General features: G+C 49.0%; 1 protein-coding gene and 1 long non-coding RNA gene across 11 annotated transcripts in view; one reads left to right on the forward strand and one right to left on the reverse strand.

Annotated features, from left to right (window-relative positions):
- The first annotated feature begins 4652 nt into the window (after positions 1-4652).
- Ca12 (carbonic anhydrase 12) overlaps positions 4653-19947 on the forward strand; it is a 55620-nt gene continuing 40325 nt past the window's right edge. For 3 of the 9 annotated variants that reach the window (XM_087562807.1, NM_001080756.2, XM_087562808.1), the window contains exons 1-2: positions 4653-4868; positions 8568-8588. In XM_087562807.1, the coding sequence (XP_087418933.1) occupies positions 4784-4868; positions 8568-8588 (106 nt within the window). In that variant the 5' untranslated portion in view covers positions 4653-4783. Of the gene's footprint in view, positions 4869-5186; positions 5377-6634; positions 8263-8567; positions 8589-19947 lie in introns of those variants that run through there. The other 6 variants (XM_087562804.1, XM_087562806.1, XM_087562813.1 and 3 more) reach the window with 5 other exon arrangements.
- On the reverse strand, positions 14237-19941 carry LOC120094191 (uncharacterized). 2 transcript variants are annotated; one of them, XR_015627793.1, is made up of 4 exons: positions 19917-19941; positions 17235-17449; positions 15859-15973; positions 14237-14777 (listed from the first exon to the last, which is right to left on the reverse strand). It is a non-coding gene; the product is annotated as an uncharacterized LOC120094191 (long non-coding RNA). The 2 variants fall into 2 exon arrangements; XR_015627792.1 differs by having other exon boundaries at positions 18955-19931.

Here is a 19947-nt window from a genome sequence, read left to right on the forward strand (position 1 = left end):
CTAGATTAGAAAATTAAGGCTGAGATTCTACAAACTTCCTTTTATTTCAAGCTTGCTCTTAAGGAGCAATACCAGAGAGAAGACACACACACACACACACACACACACACACACACACACACACACACACACACACACAGAGAGAGAGAGAGAGAGAGAGAGAGAGAGAGAGAGAGAGAGAGAGAGAGAATGTATTTGATTATTTTCCAAAGCATTTTCATACATATGGGCCCAAACCTGTGTGGGATTAGACATTCTTGTCCCAGCTAAGAGGTCAGAAACTGGAGCAGACCCAGGGCGAGAGGCGTGTGAAGGATCCAGGGCAGGTTCCTGGCAGAGCCAGGAGTTTGGCACCATTTCCTCCGGGTCACACTGTCCTCTCACTGATCCTGCCTGAAACTGAGTAGAGTAGTTGCAGTTCACACAGAGGCTATGAATCCATGCCCTGGCTGCATGCTGTGCACAACGCTGTAAAAGTCATTGCATTTTCACATCTGTATCAATGAGCTGCACGGCTTTGCACACAGAGGTTGCCTCGGCCCAGGTACAGACAGCTTAGTCTTCTTTTCCTTCTTCTTTCCTCCTGCCCCTCCCCCTCCCTCTCCCTCTTCTTCCTCCCCCCTTCTTTTCTGGCTGAAGCACAGCTCATTAACAGAACAAGGAGCTGTGCAGAGGGCTCAGGTTCTCCTCCTTTGCTGGAGAACTGTGGAGTCAGAGCCCGAGTCTCAAGTTCCTTCTGTCACACTCCATCAGATGCTTGCTCCTCAAGAGGCACTCTGTCTCCATCTCTGCCTATGGGGCTTGGAGAGGAGACGCAGCCTCGTCCTCTGCTGAGAATGGATTGGTGGAATCGACGCACCTTGCCTCTAATCAGAAAATACAGAACTACACCATCTAGAAAATCAGAGAATCCACATCTCAGAGGAATCCAAAAGGAAGAATAGCCATAGAAAAGCCTGCCTTGCTCTTGAGATAGAATTATCTGGGTCAAGAATAAAGTCTCGTAAATCTGCGTTAAGAAAGGATTGATCTTCAAGCCTCAGATTCCTAAAACCTAATGCTACCTACCCTGCAGGCGATTAAAGAGCCACACGGCAGACAATCAATAAACGTTAGTTTCCCTCCACACAGCCCTTCCTTTGGCTCCATACAAAGGTGAATTCCCCGCTAAGCGACACTCCCTGTGGAGCTCATCTCTACCTTAGGAAATGGAATTCTTGGGGTTGGAGAGTGGTTAAAATCATGTGCTGCTCTCGGGGAGGACGTTCCTAGCAACCAAATGGGATGCTCCAGTTCCAAGGCCTCCATCACCCTCTTCTGACTTCCTTGGGCTGCACACGTGTTCATATCCTCCTCTCTGACGTCTACATTCGCGTTTAATGGAAGGAATGAAGTCTCAACATCTAGCAATTCTGTCTGAAAGACTCATGGAACAGCCAATGCCAGCGGCAGCTGCCTTGGCAAAGAGGACCCTGGCAGTTGCTGTTAGTCCCGAAAGTTCATGAAGTCATGGGATCTGATTCCACACTGACGATGTCTGCTGTCAGCACCCAGGACAGAATGAGGCCTTCTGGGTCACACACCTACCTTCCATCGCACCACTCCAATTACAGTCCATGTCATGTATGTGAGCCTTTGCCTTCTGCCTGTGTGCCCTCCGAGAACATGCTTACCTAACAGTTCCTGCCACACAGAAGGTGAATGAACGAATGGACAAAAATATTTCCACTGAATGAATGAATGGGTGAGCAGAAACCATTCCACTGGCTTGTCTCTCCTTCTAGCCATATATGGGTTCTGTCAGGGGCCCAGGCTTACTCCTCTCACACACAGGACCATTGGCATGAAGCGGGGGCCATAGCTGCCTCAGTCCAGACCTCTAGACAGCCAATTGGTGTCCTCTCCTCCACTCTCCTCGGCTCCTTCAGTCTCTAGCCTGGCCTTCAGGCCTGGTTAGATACAGCATCCTAACCAAGCGCAGTTCCCTGGACCTGTTTGATGGCCAGGTGCCACAATTGCTTCACCCCAAGTCGATGAGTAGCGGGCTGTTCTTTGGCTGGCAACAACCCTGCCTGATGATGTCAAAGCTGTTCCTCACTTGTAAAGCTACATTCGTTTCAGAAAACAGGGAAAAGATATGCAGAGTTGGGACTGCAGACCGGTGAGGGGTGGCTTGTGAAGTCTGTTCATCCTACCCATTTCAATTTGCTGCTCTTGTTTCTGATTCTTTACAAGTATTGTTTCCCTCAGATTCACGCTAACTCTTTATGGCAATTCTCTCTGCCAGTCTCAGCCTCTCTCTCTCCCTCCCCCCCCCCCCTCTCTCTCTCTTTTGACAGAGTCTCAGCATATAGCTTTAGCTGGTCTGGAGCTCACTATGTAGACCAGGCTAGTCTTAAACTCACAGAGATCCACCTTCTCCTGCTTCATGAGCGCAAGGATTAAAGGCATGTGCCACTAATCCTGACCCTTTCTTTTTAAAAATATCATCATCATCATCATCATCATCACCATCACCACCACCACCACCACCACCGCCGCCGCCACCACCATTGTCACTGTGGGGCTAAGAGGCAAGCATGCTTTGGCATACAGGATACATGTTGAGGTCAGAGGACAACTTGAAGGAGTCAGTTCTCTCCTTCCTTAGACTCTACTGTGGGATCTAAGGATCAACTCAGGCAACTAGGTTTTCCCAGCAAGCAGCTTCACCCTCCGAGCCATCTCTTTCTTATCTTCTCCCATATTATTCTGCCCTTTTCTTGTTAACACAGGGTTTCACTATGTAGTTCAGAGATCCCCCTGCCTCAGCTTCCCATGTGTTGGGACTTCGGGTATAACCCACCACACCAAGTTTCAGCTTATGTTCTTGAGTCCCTTTTGTTAAACATTCTTTACCAATTAGCCAGCTGTCCGATGGAGACGTGTTAGGAACATCACAAGCTTTCTCTCTGTGACTCCTAGTTTATGATCTGGTCTTACTGTTTTACTAACTCCATCGTTTCCTCCTTTTTTCTCTCCATCTTCAGGGAACCTTTTAAAGCGAACATTTGAGGAGAAGCTGAACCGGGCACTTTCCGACATGCTGAAAAAACACCTGGCGTGGGAGTGGCACAGGCCAGTGGCGGGTATGGTCCAGTTGGCCTTGAACCAGTCAAGGCTCCACTCTCTGGCCCCAGAATCTGCACCTCTGACATGCAGGCGTCTCTCTGGGCCTCTGCTCTCCATTCACTTCAGCTTTTAGCCATAGTGCTGCTAGGACACCCCAGAGCTCACTCAAGGCCATTTATCTCAGAGAAAAGGTCACCCTTAAGCTTATTGTGGTCTGGAAATGCTTGTGACAAAATTGTCATTGTAACAACTTCCTTGAAGAGATTTCAAGCCCTTTATTACCCATACAATAGCCGAGCTGTTAGGGACAGAATGGTAACACTCCTTGAAATACAGGTGGCACCTGCTTCCTGGTGGTTCTCGGCTGCCCAGTCTCTCCAAGTTGTAGGTGAACAAATGTCTTCTTTGGTCACCAAGGCCAACTTGAATCTATATAGGTTAAGTGTCAGAACAGACAGGGGAACAGGGAAGGCTGGGCTGGTTGCCTTGGCCCAGAGAAGAGGGCATGATGGGCCAAGTTACAAACTTAGAAGTTATATACTGTCCATATGTGTAGGCAGTAGGAGGACAGGGATACTAGGAGCAGGAAACCCAGACCCACACCTGAGGTGGTATAGAGACACATGGAGGGGCCAGGGAAGCAGAAACCATCTCAGGGGTGGGAATAACAAACAGAAGATATAGGAAATAAGTGTGGGGGACAACAGAGCAGGAGGCCAATAAGACTCAGCTCCACATGGGCTCGACATGAAAGTGATCAGAACAACGTGCTCTTGTGTAGAGCCTAAGTATGCATATTACAAAGCAGGCAGAGGTGAGAGAAGAGTGGGCACTAGCCACAGGGGGTAAACCAGCATTGGAACCCGCTTGGCCACTGATCCACACAACACCACAACACCTGCCTGGTCTCAGACGCTTTCCACTCAGTAATGAAACAAATCCTTTGCTTTCACCACTACTTCCGAGCGGGCAGGCACCTTCTCCAGCAGCTTCCTACTGAGGATGGACCAATCCTGTGAATTTGCACAAGGAGTGTGCCTGTCTTCCTGTCTCCTCATAGGGGAAATGCTATTCATTCTTGTGAATGTCTTTATCTCAGTTTCTTATTCGAAGTCTCTTTGTGGTTTCATTGAGAAGAGCTTAATCTGGATGCACTGTGCAATTCGCAGCTACTTGCCTATCCGGTCCAGAGCAGGCAGAAGCATTCTGGCTCTGAATGAGGCTTTGACCCAAACAGCATCCTATGCTGGGGCTTTCAAGTAAGGGCGGTGACAGACCACAGTCACATCTAGGGAAGTGAGTGGTGTATGGGTCCCTGACTTCCATACCTCCCTGGGAGAACTGGCTCCCCCAGGTAACCCGTGGCCCAGAAGAAAGCTGTGGGCCATTGAGGACCACTTAAGTCAGGACTGTAACTCACCTTGGACCTGGGGCTCCTGCCCTCGGGTAGGCTGGGCGTTCTGCCCCGCCCTCCTGCATGATGACATCATGTTTAGGGTTGAGTCGCCACATAAAAAGCAGCCTAGAGGCGGCCACGAGTCGACACAACCGACGTGCACGCTTTGGTCCCAGGCTACGTGCACGCTGTGCTGGTGTGCCGCTGCCAGCTCGGAGCGGAACAGAGCGCCCCACAGCTTAGAGCCAGCGGCAGCTTTGAGTCGCCGGGACAAAGATGCCTCACTGCAGCCTGCACGCTACTGTCGTCCTCCTATTGGTGATCCTTAAGGAGCAACCTTCCAGCTCAGCCCCACTCAACGGTAAAGTTTCTGCTTGCTTAAAAAAAAAATGAGTTCTGTGCACTCAGCCTTACCCGGGCAGAAGGATTTCTGCCAGGCTCTAGCAAGGTAAAATCACTACTGAGCGAGCGGGGAAGTTGCTGTGTGCCTAGCACATTTTCAAGAAAGGATGCTAGCTTTGGGATCCTTTGAGACGCACTGTTCGCTGAGGTTAGTTGGAGGCACGTTGCCTTTTTAAAGATGCTTGGAGCACAGTTGTAGTTACTCATTTGCCTCTTTTCTGAGCACTACTACCTCTGGAGATGGGCTTGGAAACTTGTTAGCCAGGATCCCGGAACCACGTGCAGAGGGCTGAGAAAGGACTATCTGTCTTCCTGTGTGCTGTGGTCCGCAAGAAGGGGGGTCTGGCTGATCTTCAGAACTCTGAGGCAGTTAACCAGTAGGCTTCACCTCCCTGTCAGGGGGATAATGTAGTCCACCGTTAATCATTGTCTTTCCCCTGGAGAACTCTACTACACGGAACCTACATGTGAGTGCACGTGCCTTATTTCTAATTGTAGCAAGGGGCTGAAACCCAAAGGGTAAGGGTGCTGAGTACGGTGTCAGGTTGAGGTGGGAAGAGGAGCCTGAATTGTGGGCTCGTGTCCAAAGCCTGGATAATTAACTCCTTTGGACTAAGAAAAGGAAGGCAAGCTTTAGCCTGCCTCTCCCCCAGCCACTTTCCTTAGGAGAAGGTGGGGACTGGGTCCTGCTTGTGCCAGTGGACCCCACACTGTGGCGATACTTGTGGGTGTACAGCTCTTGGGTTGCCATAGAAGGGAACAAGAGTGACCGTAATGGCTGTAAATGATTGCCTCTGGTGAGGCAGCAGGGAGAGCATTGCTCCTGCCCAGCAGGATCAGAGCTCTGCACTCCTTTCCCTGGACTCTGTGGGTAACATGCAATGATCCCTTTACTGAATCTTCGTCCACTGGCTGGCAGGGTCTGCCTACTGTCACCTTCCCCATGCAGTCAGGAAGAAGCAGAATGTGGGAGAAGTCCCAAAAAAGTGGGGATCGATTTTGAAAACTGCTAACTTTGGCTAACTGTTAACTCTCAAGAAATCTATGGAGACTGAAGTTCACCAGAAGTTGTGTTAGCACCAAGCACCTCACACAGAGGAGAGAAGGACTCTCTATTGCTCTTTTTTTTTTTTTACAAGTTTGGGGCTAACCATTCTCCCCCAACCCCACCCCATCATGTCCAACTCATTCTCCAAACTGGGTAAGAGGGAGCTTGCAGTCTACTCTCACTCACGCTGAGCAGTTTTAGCCACTTCTAGGTTCTAAGCTTTTATACTGATATTTATTGGGCAGCTTTCTTGACTGCCTCAGGGGATGAAGCCAAACAAAACTCACTGAGGAGGACAGAAGACAGTTAATACAAGATTGGGGCTGGAGGGTTAGCTGAGTAAGGGGTCAAAGTGTGCTCTGCCTGGCACTTGGGGGTTGAAATTTGCCCAAGTTGCCCCCCCCACAAGAGCCCCCAGTCCAGGAGTAGGAGAAGCACAAGGTGAAGCTGAAAGGTTTTTGGAGACCGCATGGTGTTCTTTGTTGCAATGGCTGAGGGCTGATTCAGTGAACTCCATTGAGCCTGCTCTGCCTGAACTGAAGGTGGAGAGCTAGGCAAGGTCATGCTGCCTGAATGCAGTGTCATCAGCTCCTGGAGCTGCTAGCACCCATGACAGGAAGGAGGCAGGGCAGGACCCTGGACCTCTGGCCTGACTTTGATAAATGCCCTCTCCTCAGGGCATCTCCTTGCCCGGTGCCAACCGAGTTTGCAAGTTCCAACAGGCACTGCTGAGCTGCCCAAATTCAACTTTCTTTTTTGAAAGGTAATGGTTCTATTCTAGGAAGAGCTTGACACACACACCCCCCCCCCTTAGAAAGCTCCTGAAATTCATGGGAACATGGTACATGAGTGATAAACATGCCGAGACTTGTAGCAGGCATATGGTCTATCTATGACAGGTCACCTGACATCACCTGAAAACTACATTCTCCTCTTCTATGGTAGGAAGTCAGTAAATGGCGCTTGAGTGTACAAAACCCAAATGGGGACAATATGAATATATTTTCAAAAGGTATGGAGAAAATACTCAAAGAATCATTTAAAAGAGTCTAAAACCACCCTGGGAAGTAATTAAATGGCAAGTGACTGGGGGAGGGGCAGTGATATTTGTTAAGAAGCTTCGCAGAACTGTCTGACTCTAAACTGTGTCCAGATGTCATTTGATCAAAATTATCAATTAAGTCTGAAAATTAAAAAATGAAATTAACACAGAGGCAAAGAAATGAAACAAGGCAGTAATAGCAGCAATGGAGGGGGAAAAAAGAGGTGATACCAGCATTGGAAAGACAGAAATGAAAAAGCAAGGTTCTCTTTCAGCTTTTAGAAGCCACCATTGAGGGGGATGGGGATTTAGCTAAGTGGTAGAGCGCTTGCCTAGCAAGTACAAGGCCCTGCATTTAGTCCTCAGCTCTGGGGAAAAAAATTAAAAATTAAAAAAAAAACCACAATGTAGAAGCCACCATTGGCTTGAGTAGGACAGTCCTGCTCACAGAGGGTGATCAGATCTTTGACACCACATTTTATCGAGAAACAAAGGGGAGCCAGGTCTTTACTCTTCCAGCTATTCCTCCCAACCAGAGACACTCAGAGACGACAGCAAAAGTTGCTCAGGAGTCCCCCAGTGTACAGGGAGACACATCTCAGCTTGGGGGTTCAGTGTTCTTCCAGAGGGAGGGTGAAGGTGGGCAGGCCGGGCGACAAGAGCAGAGTCCTGCAACAACTGCTTAAAAATATCACTTGATGTGGGACCTGTGCACTGTGAAAGGTGGAGAGTGGGAGGTGGTGGGTGGCTCGGGTTATATTCCTGGCAGGATTTCTCCTCCATATTCCTGCTAGGGCTGGCATTGAGACTCAGATGAGGATGGCAGCTCTCTTGGAGGAAAACACCTTCCATTTCTGCTCCCTGGGTACTGATGTAAAAAGTTCTCCAGGATATGGTGTTGAATGGAAAAAAAGCAAGATGCTAAATAGTGTTTCCAGCATGGGAGAAGATAGAACGCAAGAGTGTTTGGTCCATTGTGAGGAGCCCTATCACTCATACCCAAGATATCTACCAGAAGAGGGAAGAGAGGGTGAGAGGGCGAGAGCGAGAGCAAGAGAGAGAGAGAGAGAGAGAGAGAGAGAGAGAGAGAGAGAGAGAGAGAGAGAATGAGAGAGATTCCACTAAACCAACACATTGATTACCTTTGGAGTTTCAAGTCACTTGGAATTCCCTGTCCAGTTAATAATGTTTGGTTTTCTTTTTCCTTTTTTTTTTTTTTTTTTCCGGAGCTGGGGACCGATCCCAGGGCCTTGCGCTTCCTAGGTAAGCGCTCTACCACTGAGCTAAATCCCCAGCCCCTATGTTTGGTTTCTAATATGTCTAGGGATAGCATCTATTCCAGAAGCCCCTTACTGGGTCTACAACCACCCCCATAAACTCCCCATCCTGAGCTCTGTGTGGAGCACAGCTCCGAGGAGACATGGTTCTGGCTCTAAGTCAGAAGTTCTTATTTGGGGCACTGACTTCCTCTTCAGCCTCGCCCATTTCAAAACTAGATGTGGAGTTTCTTCTTCACCTGCTTCAGCTCTGTTGTATTGTACTTATCTGTTTCCCTCTGTTCTTTACAGGATCCAAGTGGACCTACATTGGTAAGTAGAGATTCTAAATGTGTGTGAGTGTGTGTGTGCGTGTGTGGTGTGCGTGTGTGCATATGTGTGCATATGTGTGCTTGTATATACCACAATGGAGGATGTGTGCATGGATTCTGTGACTCCCAGTAAGCCCTTTGGGCCCCTCTAGGTTTTATTTTCCCTATCTGCAACTTGAGGATGGGGTTCTATAGATCAGTATTCCTCAGACTATGTCTAATGTAGCATGGGCTACACTAGAATCTTCTTGAATGCTTTCTGAAAATGCAGGCTTCTGGGTTCAGCCTGAATGCAAGGAGAAACCTGAGAAACCTGTATTTTTAAAGACATTCCCAAAGGTATAGATTTATTTATTTATTTATGTACTTTTGCTGTGCCGAGGACCTAACACAAGGCCTCTGTCTGTCTGTCTGTCTGTCTGTCTATGTATCTCTGTATCTCTGTATCTCTGTATCTCTGTATCTATGTATCTATGTATCTATCTATCTATGTATCTATCTATCTATCTATCTATCTATCTATCTATCTATCTATCTATCATCTATGGAGGTGAATATCTTAATAAGAAAGACAGAGGCTTGATGGAGGTTATTTGGGGTATGTGGGTGATTGGAAATGGCCGGGCTGGGGTTGTTAGGAGGAGAGCTATATTCTGAAGTTTTCCCCAAGTAGAAAACCTGCTCTAGGCACTTGAACTGTGAGACTCAGGATTAAGACTTCCAAATTCCAGTAAAGATTTCTCCCAGACCTCCAGCTGCAGGGGCCCTGGCAGGAGGGAGCCCTTCCTTCTCACAGGTCATGTGTACTTCAACAAACAAAGAAGAAAGGGCTCCCTTCTGAAAGTTTGGCTCAGGACCTATAACTTAAGCTGTCAGTGATTCTGAAATTAACATCTTGTGGCCATGTTGTAAGCAGGTCGTGGATGCAGAGATAATGGTCAGTCTTCAGTGAGGCTCGTCCTGTGTGAAATATGGCCCAGGGCTTCTGGGGGCTCGGTTAAGAACATGTTAGCCGGTTTGGCCAGCCTGTAAGAAAGTTGGCAGGGCTACATCATGGCAGTGAACTGGCAATCTCACCACTGGCTGGAGTGGGAACAGAAAGACAGGCACCTGGCCTTCTGACCAGTGTAGGAAAGTTAGTGATATTTTGATATGGACAGAGTCCACTGCACAAGATGCAGCATAGAAATGACCTCCCTGACCCTGTCAGATGAAGAAAGCAGAGGTGTTCTGCCAATGTTGAAGCCAGGAGACTCAATGTCTATGGGTGGTGACAGTCAGGAAAGTTGATTATGAGAGTAGAAGCATACTGAAGGGGAGTCTGACCTTGGTGTGCAAAGATTACCTCTGGAATGCTTGGGTAGCCAGGAAACATAGGAAAGTCACTGAACCAAAAACTACCTTCTCCCAGGCCAAGCCCCCAGGCATTCGGCACCCCGCCCCCCAGCACTGCATAGCTCCACTATTACTAACATCCTTTATGTACTTATTACGTGCAAGGCACGTTACTAGGTGGGTGGGTAATTAGAAGGGTATGCTGAGCTGTGTAGCTGGAAATTACTAAAGTTCATAGTTCAAAGCAGAACATAATAGGTAGTAAGCGCAGATTGCAAATGAATGGTCCAGTGCTCTGATTGTCAGAGGAGAGACCCAGGGCTGGAAGGTAAAGAGACTTCCTGAAGGAACCACATTCCTACATCAGCCTTAAAAGAACAGGAGGACTGGGCAAGGTGAGAGAAGTGCTGTTGGCCCAGGTGCCAAGGGCATCACGCGGGCAGAGACGGGAGGCCAAGCACCTGAAATCGGAAGGAAGCACGTGGAGAAGGCTTTGTAGAAGAGTCATGGGTTTGGAGGTCAGAAAGAATGGGTCAGGCAGAGGAGGCCAGGAAGTTCTGTCTTGTTTTGCATGTAGTGGGCAGGGGAGGGAGCACATCTGGGTTTTAGGAAGAAGACACTTGGGCCGATAGAAAGAAGATAAGTGCTGGACTCTTGAGAAAACTCTGTTCTGTCCCCTGTCTTCACACTCACCTTACAAAAACAGGTCAGGGCGAGAGTCTGCCTATGGAAGAGTCCCTCAGTCAGGTTCTGTGTGTTCCCTGCACGTGTGCCCGCGTGTGCATTTGTGTATACCACAATGGAGGATGTGTAAATGGATTCTGTGACTCTCAGTAAGCCATTGGAGTTCCTCTAGGTTTCATTTTTCCCATCTGCAACCTAAGGATGGGGTTGTATAGATCAGTGTTCCTCAGACTATGTCATGGGATCAGCTACACTAGAATCTTCTGGAATGCTCTCTGAAAATGCAGTTTCTGGGTTCAGCCTGAATGCAAGGAGAAACCTGTATTTTTAAAGACATTCCCCAAGATGTAGATTTATTTATTTATGTACATTTGCTGTGCTGAGGACCTAACACAAGGCCTCTAGAACAGAGGCTCTCAACCTGTGGGTTATGACCCCTTGGGGGTTCAAACAACTCTTTCACAGGGGTTGCATATCAGATATCGTGGATATCAGATATTTACATTAGATTCGTAACAGTGGCAAAATTAAGTTATGAAGTAGCAGTGAAAATAGTTTTATGGTTGGGGGGTCCCCACAACATGAGGAACAGCATTAACGGGTCACGGCATCAAGAAGGTTGAGAGTCGCCTGTCTAGAATCGAGATGAGCACTGCCCACTGAGCCATATGAAAGGACCCAAGGTCCTTCTAGCCAGAGAGTTAGCGCTAGCTTGCCCCCACTGCTTCTGCTGGCATCTCACACACAAGTCATGTCTCTACAGGGTTCTCTGGGTCTCTGTCATAGCCCCCCGCCCCCAGCCTTCAGCAAAATGAGGAGGGAACAGGGAACAGTCATATCAACTGTAGCTGTTGTGAGCATTGTTACAGGAAGGGCTTCTTTGAGTAGCCATGAGGCCCGGCCTAGGACTCTTCTTCCTGACTACTTGCCCTGGGCAGAGCCCTGCCATCTGCACTGTGCAGTTAGAACAGCTCCGTGATGAAGGACAAACTCTGATAATAAGTGATGAGAACATTGGAAAATCTAGACTCTGTTTTTGCTTTTGGTGTTTTGAGACAGGGTCTCTTCTTAGCCCAGGCTGGCCCCCAAAGCTCACAATGTAGTAGAAGATGACTGAATTCTGACTCTCCTGCCTCTACCCCCTGAGAGGTGGGATTACAGGCGTGTGTTACCATGTCCAATTTATGTGTCACTGGGATTAAACCTGGGGCTTTGTGCTTGTACTCTACCCCTGGGCTACAAACCCAGCCCAAAGCTGGCTTCAATTAGGGGTGCACAGTCATCCCTCAGTGCAGATGTGTACTGGGGGACAGAATGAGGGCAGCTCAGGAGGCAACAGGTCCAGGCCGGCAGCTGGCAGTTGGCACCTGTACCCAGAGTCACACAGGTAGACAGCAGGCTCAGCACTGGGGTTGGAAAGAAGTGGTTTCCCAGCAGGAAGGGCTGAACAGAACACCACAAGCCCAACCAGTGCCATGTGCTGGTTTCTCCAGGGTCCAGAACCCAGCACACAGCTACACTAAATCACCTTGCTCCAGGCTTCCCGCTGGACTTCTAGAAGTATATGGGAATTTCTTTTTCTGCTGTCCCTGGCACTGAGCTGCCATGTTGACCTCAGCGTGGATCTCCAGAAACAGGATCATCTTCCAGCCAAGATGGCCCAGGTCCTGCCCCTTCTCTGTTCCTGCGCTGGCTTTAGAACTTTTGAGACTTGGTCATGAGAGAGGCAAGGGGATGGAGCCGGTCTCCTGCCCACCTCCACTTTAAGCCAGTGCCCAGCCCTCCCCGTAGAGCTGGGTACTTTACCTGCTCAACTGCCGAGTGACTGACCTGCAAGTCAGGCTGTCATGTGAGCAGAGGACAAACTCCAGCCTGCTAAGGCAAACCTGGGGCTGCAAGTCAAGGAGTGGATGTCCTGTGGGCAGTGAGGAGGAGGTGACTGGAAAGTGGCATCAGAGGTAGCTGAGTATACACAGTTCCTTGGCATGTGTACTGTGAACAGTTTATGAGAATCCACCAAGCTGTTGGCTTATGAAACATGCACTTGCTTGTAAATACATTAGATTCAGTGCAAAAGGTGAAAATGTACAGATAGCTGGTAGAGTCATTTTTCTCTGGTAGGCAGGTTTTGCTAGCCTTATGTTAAAAAACAACAGCAAAAATCCCACTGTGGACTGGAGAGATGGCTCCGTGGGCAAAGGTGCCTGTGGCCAAGTCTGACAGCCTAACTTTGCTCAGGTGTGACCCACACAGTGGAATGAGAGAACCCACTCCTGCAAGGTGTCTTCAGACCTCTACACATGGGGTATGGTATGTGTATGAGCATATGCATGGACACACTTAGACATACATTCACACACACATACACACACATACTTATGCATACACACATACACACATATACACACACATACACACACATACACACACATACACACACATACACACATACACACATACACACACATACACACACATATACACACACATATACATACACACACACACACACACACACACACCCTCCGGTGTGTTTGAAACAATGGAGTAACCAAACAGGAATGCCAGTATTGGGAGTAATGAGGCAAGAGCAGAGAAGAGTCATGATCTCCAGTGGTACCAGGTGGTTGTCTGCAGATTTTAGCTTAGAAAGAGACTCAGGCAACTAAATGGGCCTTCATCATAACGTTGGGAAATGTAGGTACCAAAGCTTCCCCTGGAGCGTCCCACCCCTTTCCAAGTCATCGCCCCCCGAGCATCTGTGAGGTTAGCCTCTCCATTGGACATGTCATTTGGGATCAATGGGGTCCTGGCTGTGTTAGCCAGTGATGTTTGGCTGCAGTAGAACACAGCTCTTCCTGCCCAGCTCAGTGATAGCTGGGGCAGCTTTGGCTTGGGGAAGATTTGGTGTGCCCCAGGCACTGCGGTGCATTCTCAGTACTGCCATTCTCTATGCCTATCCCGCTCCTCCCACGCAATGGATTCTCCTTCCTAAAGACCTACCTTCCGGGGCTGGGGAGGTAGCTCACTCAGTAAAGTACTTCCCATACAAACAGGAAGGCCTGAGTTCCATGTTCAGCAACCACAGAAGAGCTGGGAATAGTGACACATTTGTAACCCAAGTGCTGAGGAGACAGAGACAGGCCCATCCATGAGGCTTCCTGGCCAGCTAGCCTAGCCTAACTGGCTAACCCCAGCTTCCAGGGTTAGCCAGTTGTCTCAAAAACCAATCTTGACAGAGTCTAAAGAAGGACCACGGAGACTAACTCTGGCTTCTACATCCATGTGGACACACATGAGCGTGAGGAAATCACATGGGATCCTCCATAGCGGCAGACACCACACTCACACCCCTCATGTCTCTCCGGCCCTGCCTCCACCTGCCCTCTGCCTGCCTCTGCTGGAATACAAAGTTGCTGCCAACACACGTGCCCTGGGGCCCTGCACACTCTTTAAGCCCTTCTTAGATGTTAAAACCCAGAAACCGAGCCCAGGAAAGGAGCTGGGAAGCAAATGTTACTTTGTACCCTAAAGCAGAGATGGAGACCCCTGTGTCCCTCCCCCAAACTGCAGTAATAAGAGCAGGTCTGTTGAAACCCAAGGAAGGGCAGAAAATGGCAGCTGGGCACACGCAATTACAAGGCAGATTTAATTAAGGGGGTGCATGTCTTTCTCCAGTGTCCCACAGCTACCATCCTGAGCATGAATAAGAGGCCCAAAGTACTCTTCAGAGAGCTGGGAAAGGCCAGGCGTGTTTTTCCTATTAGAGAACTGAACCTTGTCCTGTGTCCGGGGACCTTTCCTGAGGCCAGCCATCTGACCCACTCTCATTTATTACATCTGGGCTGCAGTCCCAGTGACTGCTAATTAAAGGTATGACATGCAGGGTCTGTTGGGATGCGGTGTGGTCTGCCCGCTTGCAATGGTCCTCATCGTTCCTGGGTTGCAGAATTGGGGTTTAACTGTGCCCTGCGTCTTTGTGACTGCAGATGGCCTTACCAGCCTAGTGAGAAGACAGAGGTGGCAGTAGTCATTCCTACAGTTGGCTGTAAACTGGGATGTAGACGTGGGGAGACTCCAAAAGCTGACAGACGTTGGGCATATCCACTAGGTTACTTTCTGGATGGCTGGTGTTAGAAGTAACTTGGCTGCTCTGTTCCTCAGTCTGTAGCTATAAAACAGGGAGAGACAACGTTTACCTCGGCATGTCTCAAAGCACAGTCCTTGGGCCAACACCATCAGCATCAGTGAGACGGTTAGATATGAAGATTCTAGGCCCCGCCCCAGGCCCACCCACCAAACAGGAAGTCTCGGTAGGCCAGCCATCATTTTTTTTTTTTTTTTGGTTCTTTTTTTCGGAGCTGGGGATCGAACCCAGGGCCTTGCGCTTCCTAGGTAAGCGCTCTACCACTGAGCTAAATCCCCAGCCCCGCCAGCCATCATTTTACAAGCCCTTTATATGAGTCTAGTGTCTACTCAAGTTTGAGAACTACCCTGGGCTTTCATAGGGCTGTGGTGAGGACCAAAGAAGACATTTCATGGAAAGAGGCTGGCTCAAAACTAAAAGCCACTCATCTGTCTATGTCAGTATCTGATGACACTGGAGTACCCAACGTACCCATGTGGTCTCTCTCTCTCTCTCTCTCTCTCTCTCTCTCTCTCTCTCTCTCTCTCTCAACTGTAGATATCCTCTTATATTCTGACTAAACAAAGGATATCTCTTTTTGAGAAGGGAAGAATTAGACAAAACACACAAGAGCCCCCAAACCCACCCCCAGCCAAGTGGTGCTTTTTCTGGCTTTGTCCTTCAGATCAGTGTGAAGCTGGGTCTAATTTCCTGTGCTTTCTTGGTACTTAGACACCATGTATCTGTCTGTCCAGCCAAGGTCACTTCATCCAAACACCAATTTCCCAGGAAGCAGGCCTATCCTGGGTGCCTGAGCCTAAAAAGGAAAATTAACTTGGCATAAGGCTGTTGGGATTCTGAGCTGCATCTGTCTACATCCACACAAGACCTTCATGGCTAGAGAGCACGTATGGCTCCCTATGCACTTGACTCAAAGAGACCTCTAAATTGGTAAAAGAGCTGAATTCAAAGGTGGTGTGTGTGTGTGTGTGTGTGTGTGTGTGTGTGTGTGTGTGTGTGTGTGTGCGCACACTCCAGAAAGCCAGAAAGCACACATTTTTGAATGAATGTGTCACTGTGACAAAATGCCTAAGGGGAGAAAGTTTTTTTAAAGAAAGGGTCTCACCGTGTAGCACTGGTTGGCATTGGGCTTGCCGTTTAGATGAGGCTGGCCTTGGGTCACAGGGGTCCCGTTGCCTCTGCTTCTTAAGCATTAAGATTAAGGGCACAAAATACTGTACCTGGCAAAGAGAAAAGTTTTTTATTTCCCTCATGGTTACACAGCTTTCACCAGCTGTCGTCATTACCCTGGCCCTGAGTGAGGCAGGACATTGTGGTAACATGGTGGAGACGGTGGACTGGGGCAGGGCTACTCATCTCATTACAGCCAGGGAGCAGAGAGGCAGGAACATCCATGTAGCTCCTTCACAGACCCCTCCTCAGTAGCCTTCTTCCACCAGTCATTCCCACCTCTGATGGCTCATTAAGCTATCAATACCCTCAGGGATTCCCAGATTTATGAAATTATTGTCCAGGTGAGTCAATCACCTCTCCATAACCATACATAGCAACTGGGACCAGACCTTCAACACATGAGTCTTTGGAAGACATGTCAAATCCAGAGCATAAGAGCAGTGAAGAAAATGGTTCGCACAACGCTTTAGGGAAACGCCCACAGGCTAAAGGAGACAGGCCCTCTTTCCTAGTCACTTACTTTCCTCTGCCAGGCCGCCCTGCAGTGAAGGAGCCACACAACTAGATTTTTCCAGGGCAGCACTGTGGGACGTAGATAGAGTAGGTGCACCTGCCATAGTCAGAGACCGGATTCTATTGGTTCCTGATTATCTCCCTTCCCCACATTTTAGCACTCCTGAAACCAAGATAGATCTCTTTGGGACAAGAGTCTCACTATGTGTCCCAGGATATCTGGAAGCATGTGGGTCTTCTGCCTCAGCTTACTGAGTGCTGGGCTGAGAGGCTTGCACAACCCATTGAGTCTTTGGTGAGAGATCCATTCACCAGTGACATCGAGAACCATGAAAGTATGGTGGCTGTTTCACAAAGTTTTACCGAGAAACCATGATCCAGATGCCAGGAATATGGAGAGAGGAACTGAAATGAGTGGTTTCAATAAGTAGTGAAAACAAGCGGGGGGTGGGGGGAGTCAAAGGATGGGAGAGGTGATGGCTGCACACGCTCTGCTCCAGCATCTAGGACAGACAGGGACTCACTCAGTCTTGACTATAGCTCTGCCCAGCCTTCCATCACTCCATAGCTCACACGCTCAGGCAGTGCTGGGTAAGCAAGGAAAAGTTTTAGCAATGTAATTGATGTGTCCTTTTAGTTTACAGAAGTATCCCTTTACAGGGCAAGCTTATGCCAACCAGGAAGGAACAAATCTTGGCTGCCACCTCCCCTCCTTGTGTCTATAAAGGTTGACTCAGGATTGGCAGAACTCTAAGATAACTCTTAAGTCAGATGGTTCTGTTTAGCTCGCCTTACCTTTTACAATGCTTTTGCAATCCTTAATTGGTGATTCAGTCTGCTGCAGGACCTCTGGGTAGAATGGGGAAGACCCGTGCAGTTCTCATAGGGACACGTGCAGATTCCTGCAGAGGCGCCTCAGTCACGATGAGAGTGGGCTTTGCTTACTGTACCCAAGGGTGACATTAGCCAATGAGTCCCAGGGCTCTTTTGGAGTAGCCCCTCCCTTGAAACTGCAAGTGGAATGGAGAAAGAAAAAGAGGTGATACTTTCCCTTGTGTGACAGAGATGTTTTGTAGCAGATCTGAAGCAGTTATGCAAGTCACTGTTTCCCTTCTTGGCTTTGGTTACCAGGAAGACCAGAGACAAACTGTAGCTCCAGCTTGAACAAATGCCTATTTTTATTTATTTATTTGAGATAGGGACTAACATGTCCCAGGCTGGCCTCAAACTCGATTTATACCTGAGAGTGACCTTGAATTTTTGATCCTGTTTCCATCTTCCAAGAGCAGGGATCACAGGGGTGTGCCACCACACCTAGTTTTATGTGGTGCTGGGGATTGAACCTAGGACTTTGTTCATGCTGGTTAAGCACCTGAGCACCTGAGCTATGCCCCCAGCTGATTTTTGTTTGATTTTAAGAAATTACTACAGCAATGAGCTGGCTACCATGTAATAATCAGGTTTTAATACACCCGAGAGGATTAGTTTACATCACGCTGCAAATATTTACTGAGTGAATAGTAAGTGGCAAACATCGGGTTGAGGACACAGACAGGCATCAAGACTGAACTCTGTTATGGGACTGACAGTCTGGAGACTCAGGAGGTAACTGGTTCTTAAAGCACTGAGCAGAACTCTCTCGTAGAGTCTTAAGGAAAGGATATGGGGAGTCGTTCTCAACCTTCCTAACACTGCAGCCCTTTCATACAGTTCCTCCTGTTAGGGTGAGCCCCAACCATAAAATGATTTGCTACTTCATAACTGTAATTTTCCACTGTTACGAATCGTGAAGTAGATATCTGATATGCAGGATATCTGATATGTGACCCCTGTGAAAGGGTCATTTGACTCCCAAAGAGGTCACGACCCACAAGTCGAGAACCACTGGATTGGAGCAGTTCCTTGAGGCAGCATGAGCTGAGATCTGAAGGTCATTTAAGAGTCAGGGAAGAGCACTGGGGACAGAGCACAATGGCTCAGCGAGGAGGCTGGCATGTTATGAAAGTGACCCAGAACCTCAGTGAAGAAAGAAGATACTTGGGGAGAGAGAGGAGCCTTCAGCCTGCTAGGGAGGCAGCAGGAAGCTGCTACCAGATGTTCTAAGTAGAATACTCATGTGAGGGGGAAGCTTTGAGAAGGATTATCTTGGCAGTGAGATGAAGAATGGATTGGGAGGGAAAGGCTGGGAAGGGAGACTGGAGGAATGTGAGGAAAAGTGGAGTGGGTTCCAGATCACAGGACCGGCAACGTGGACATGGACCTGCTGGAACGGTTTAGAGCCATACGGACAGCTCCCAGTGGAGCCGGCCTGCTCCGCTCAGCGTCACTGAGTACTCACGCAGGCTGACTGTCACTCTTGCTTGGAAGGGTCCTAAGGTAGCACGGGGAAGAGGGGGTGCAGATGGAGCTATTCAAACCTCATCCCCTTTACAAACAAGGCCAAGAAACGGTTGGCAGGTGGCTAAGCAGAGCAAAGGGGCCTCGCACACCCAGACCTAGGCCTCCTGACTCTCACCTGAATCACTTCCCCAGGCGCTCGGCTTTACGCCAGAGATTGTGCTCCTGCATGGCACATCATGCCACAGAGGAAACGCAGGGATTGAAAGAAAAAAAGTAGACAATGTGGACGTGTCAGAGACGAATCACGTCAAATTAACTCGCTTTTCTTCCCCTCCACGGGATAAAAGGCTTGGTGGTTAAGGGAAACACAATAGGCCTGTTGATATAAACAAGCATTTGGCAGAGCTCATCGCCGCGTGCTCGTGGGAAACGTGGGTCAGACCGGTGTGATTGCTTGGAGGAGAAATTAGCGGCCTCTAGGTCACCGCTGCCACTCTCAGCACCTGGGGAAGAGATACAGCTTTCCCTGGGAGCCGTCCCGAGCCAGTGCCCTTTTCTGAGGCCTTAGGACTGCCACAGATGGTGGTAAAGGTACTGTGGCTGGCTTGAGAGCACAGTGGAGGATGTGCCTGAGTGAAGGAGCCAACCAGGGGTGGCTCTGGCTTGCAGGCCTCAAAAGGGATGGAGAGCAGGCCCTGCAGGACGTGAGAAGAGCTACATGCAGAAATGGCAGGAAGAGAGGTGCAGCACATCCACCCTTGTTCACACATGACCTCTGCTCTCCTGACACCTTCATCTCTCCTGACACCTTCATCTACTTAGGGGGGCTGGTCTCCCAGTTTGTTACTGAGCTCATATTTTGGCCTCCACATATTGTTTGGCTCCATCTTAAAGCCACTCCTTCGCTGGCAAGTTCCCTGAGAGTCCCCACTTTTGATAGACTTGTTGGTGTAATGGGTCCATTAGCAAGGAGGAGGCAGGAAGGGTCTCATCTCTAAATGGATATCTGGTAGAAGACCACAGGGGTTGAGAGTGGTCCTGGCACCTAACTGCCACAGGAAGGACAGGTTTCTGCTTCATGAAACCATCTCCCGGGGCAGCCACGCACAACTGCACTAGCTGTGAGACCTGGGGTACCTTGCTTTGATTCTCAGAGCTCCGCCTGCAG

The sequence above is a fragment of the Rattus norvegicus genome, chromosome 8, assembly GCF_021556685.1.
Source record: "Rattus norvegicus strain SHRSP/BbbUtx chromosome 8, alternate assembly SHRSP_T2T, whole genome shotgun sequence".
Lineage (NCBI taxonomy): Eukaryota > Metazoa > Chordata > Mammalia > Rodentia > Muridae > Rattus > Rattus norvegicus.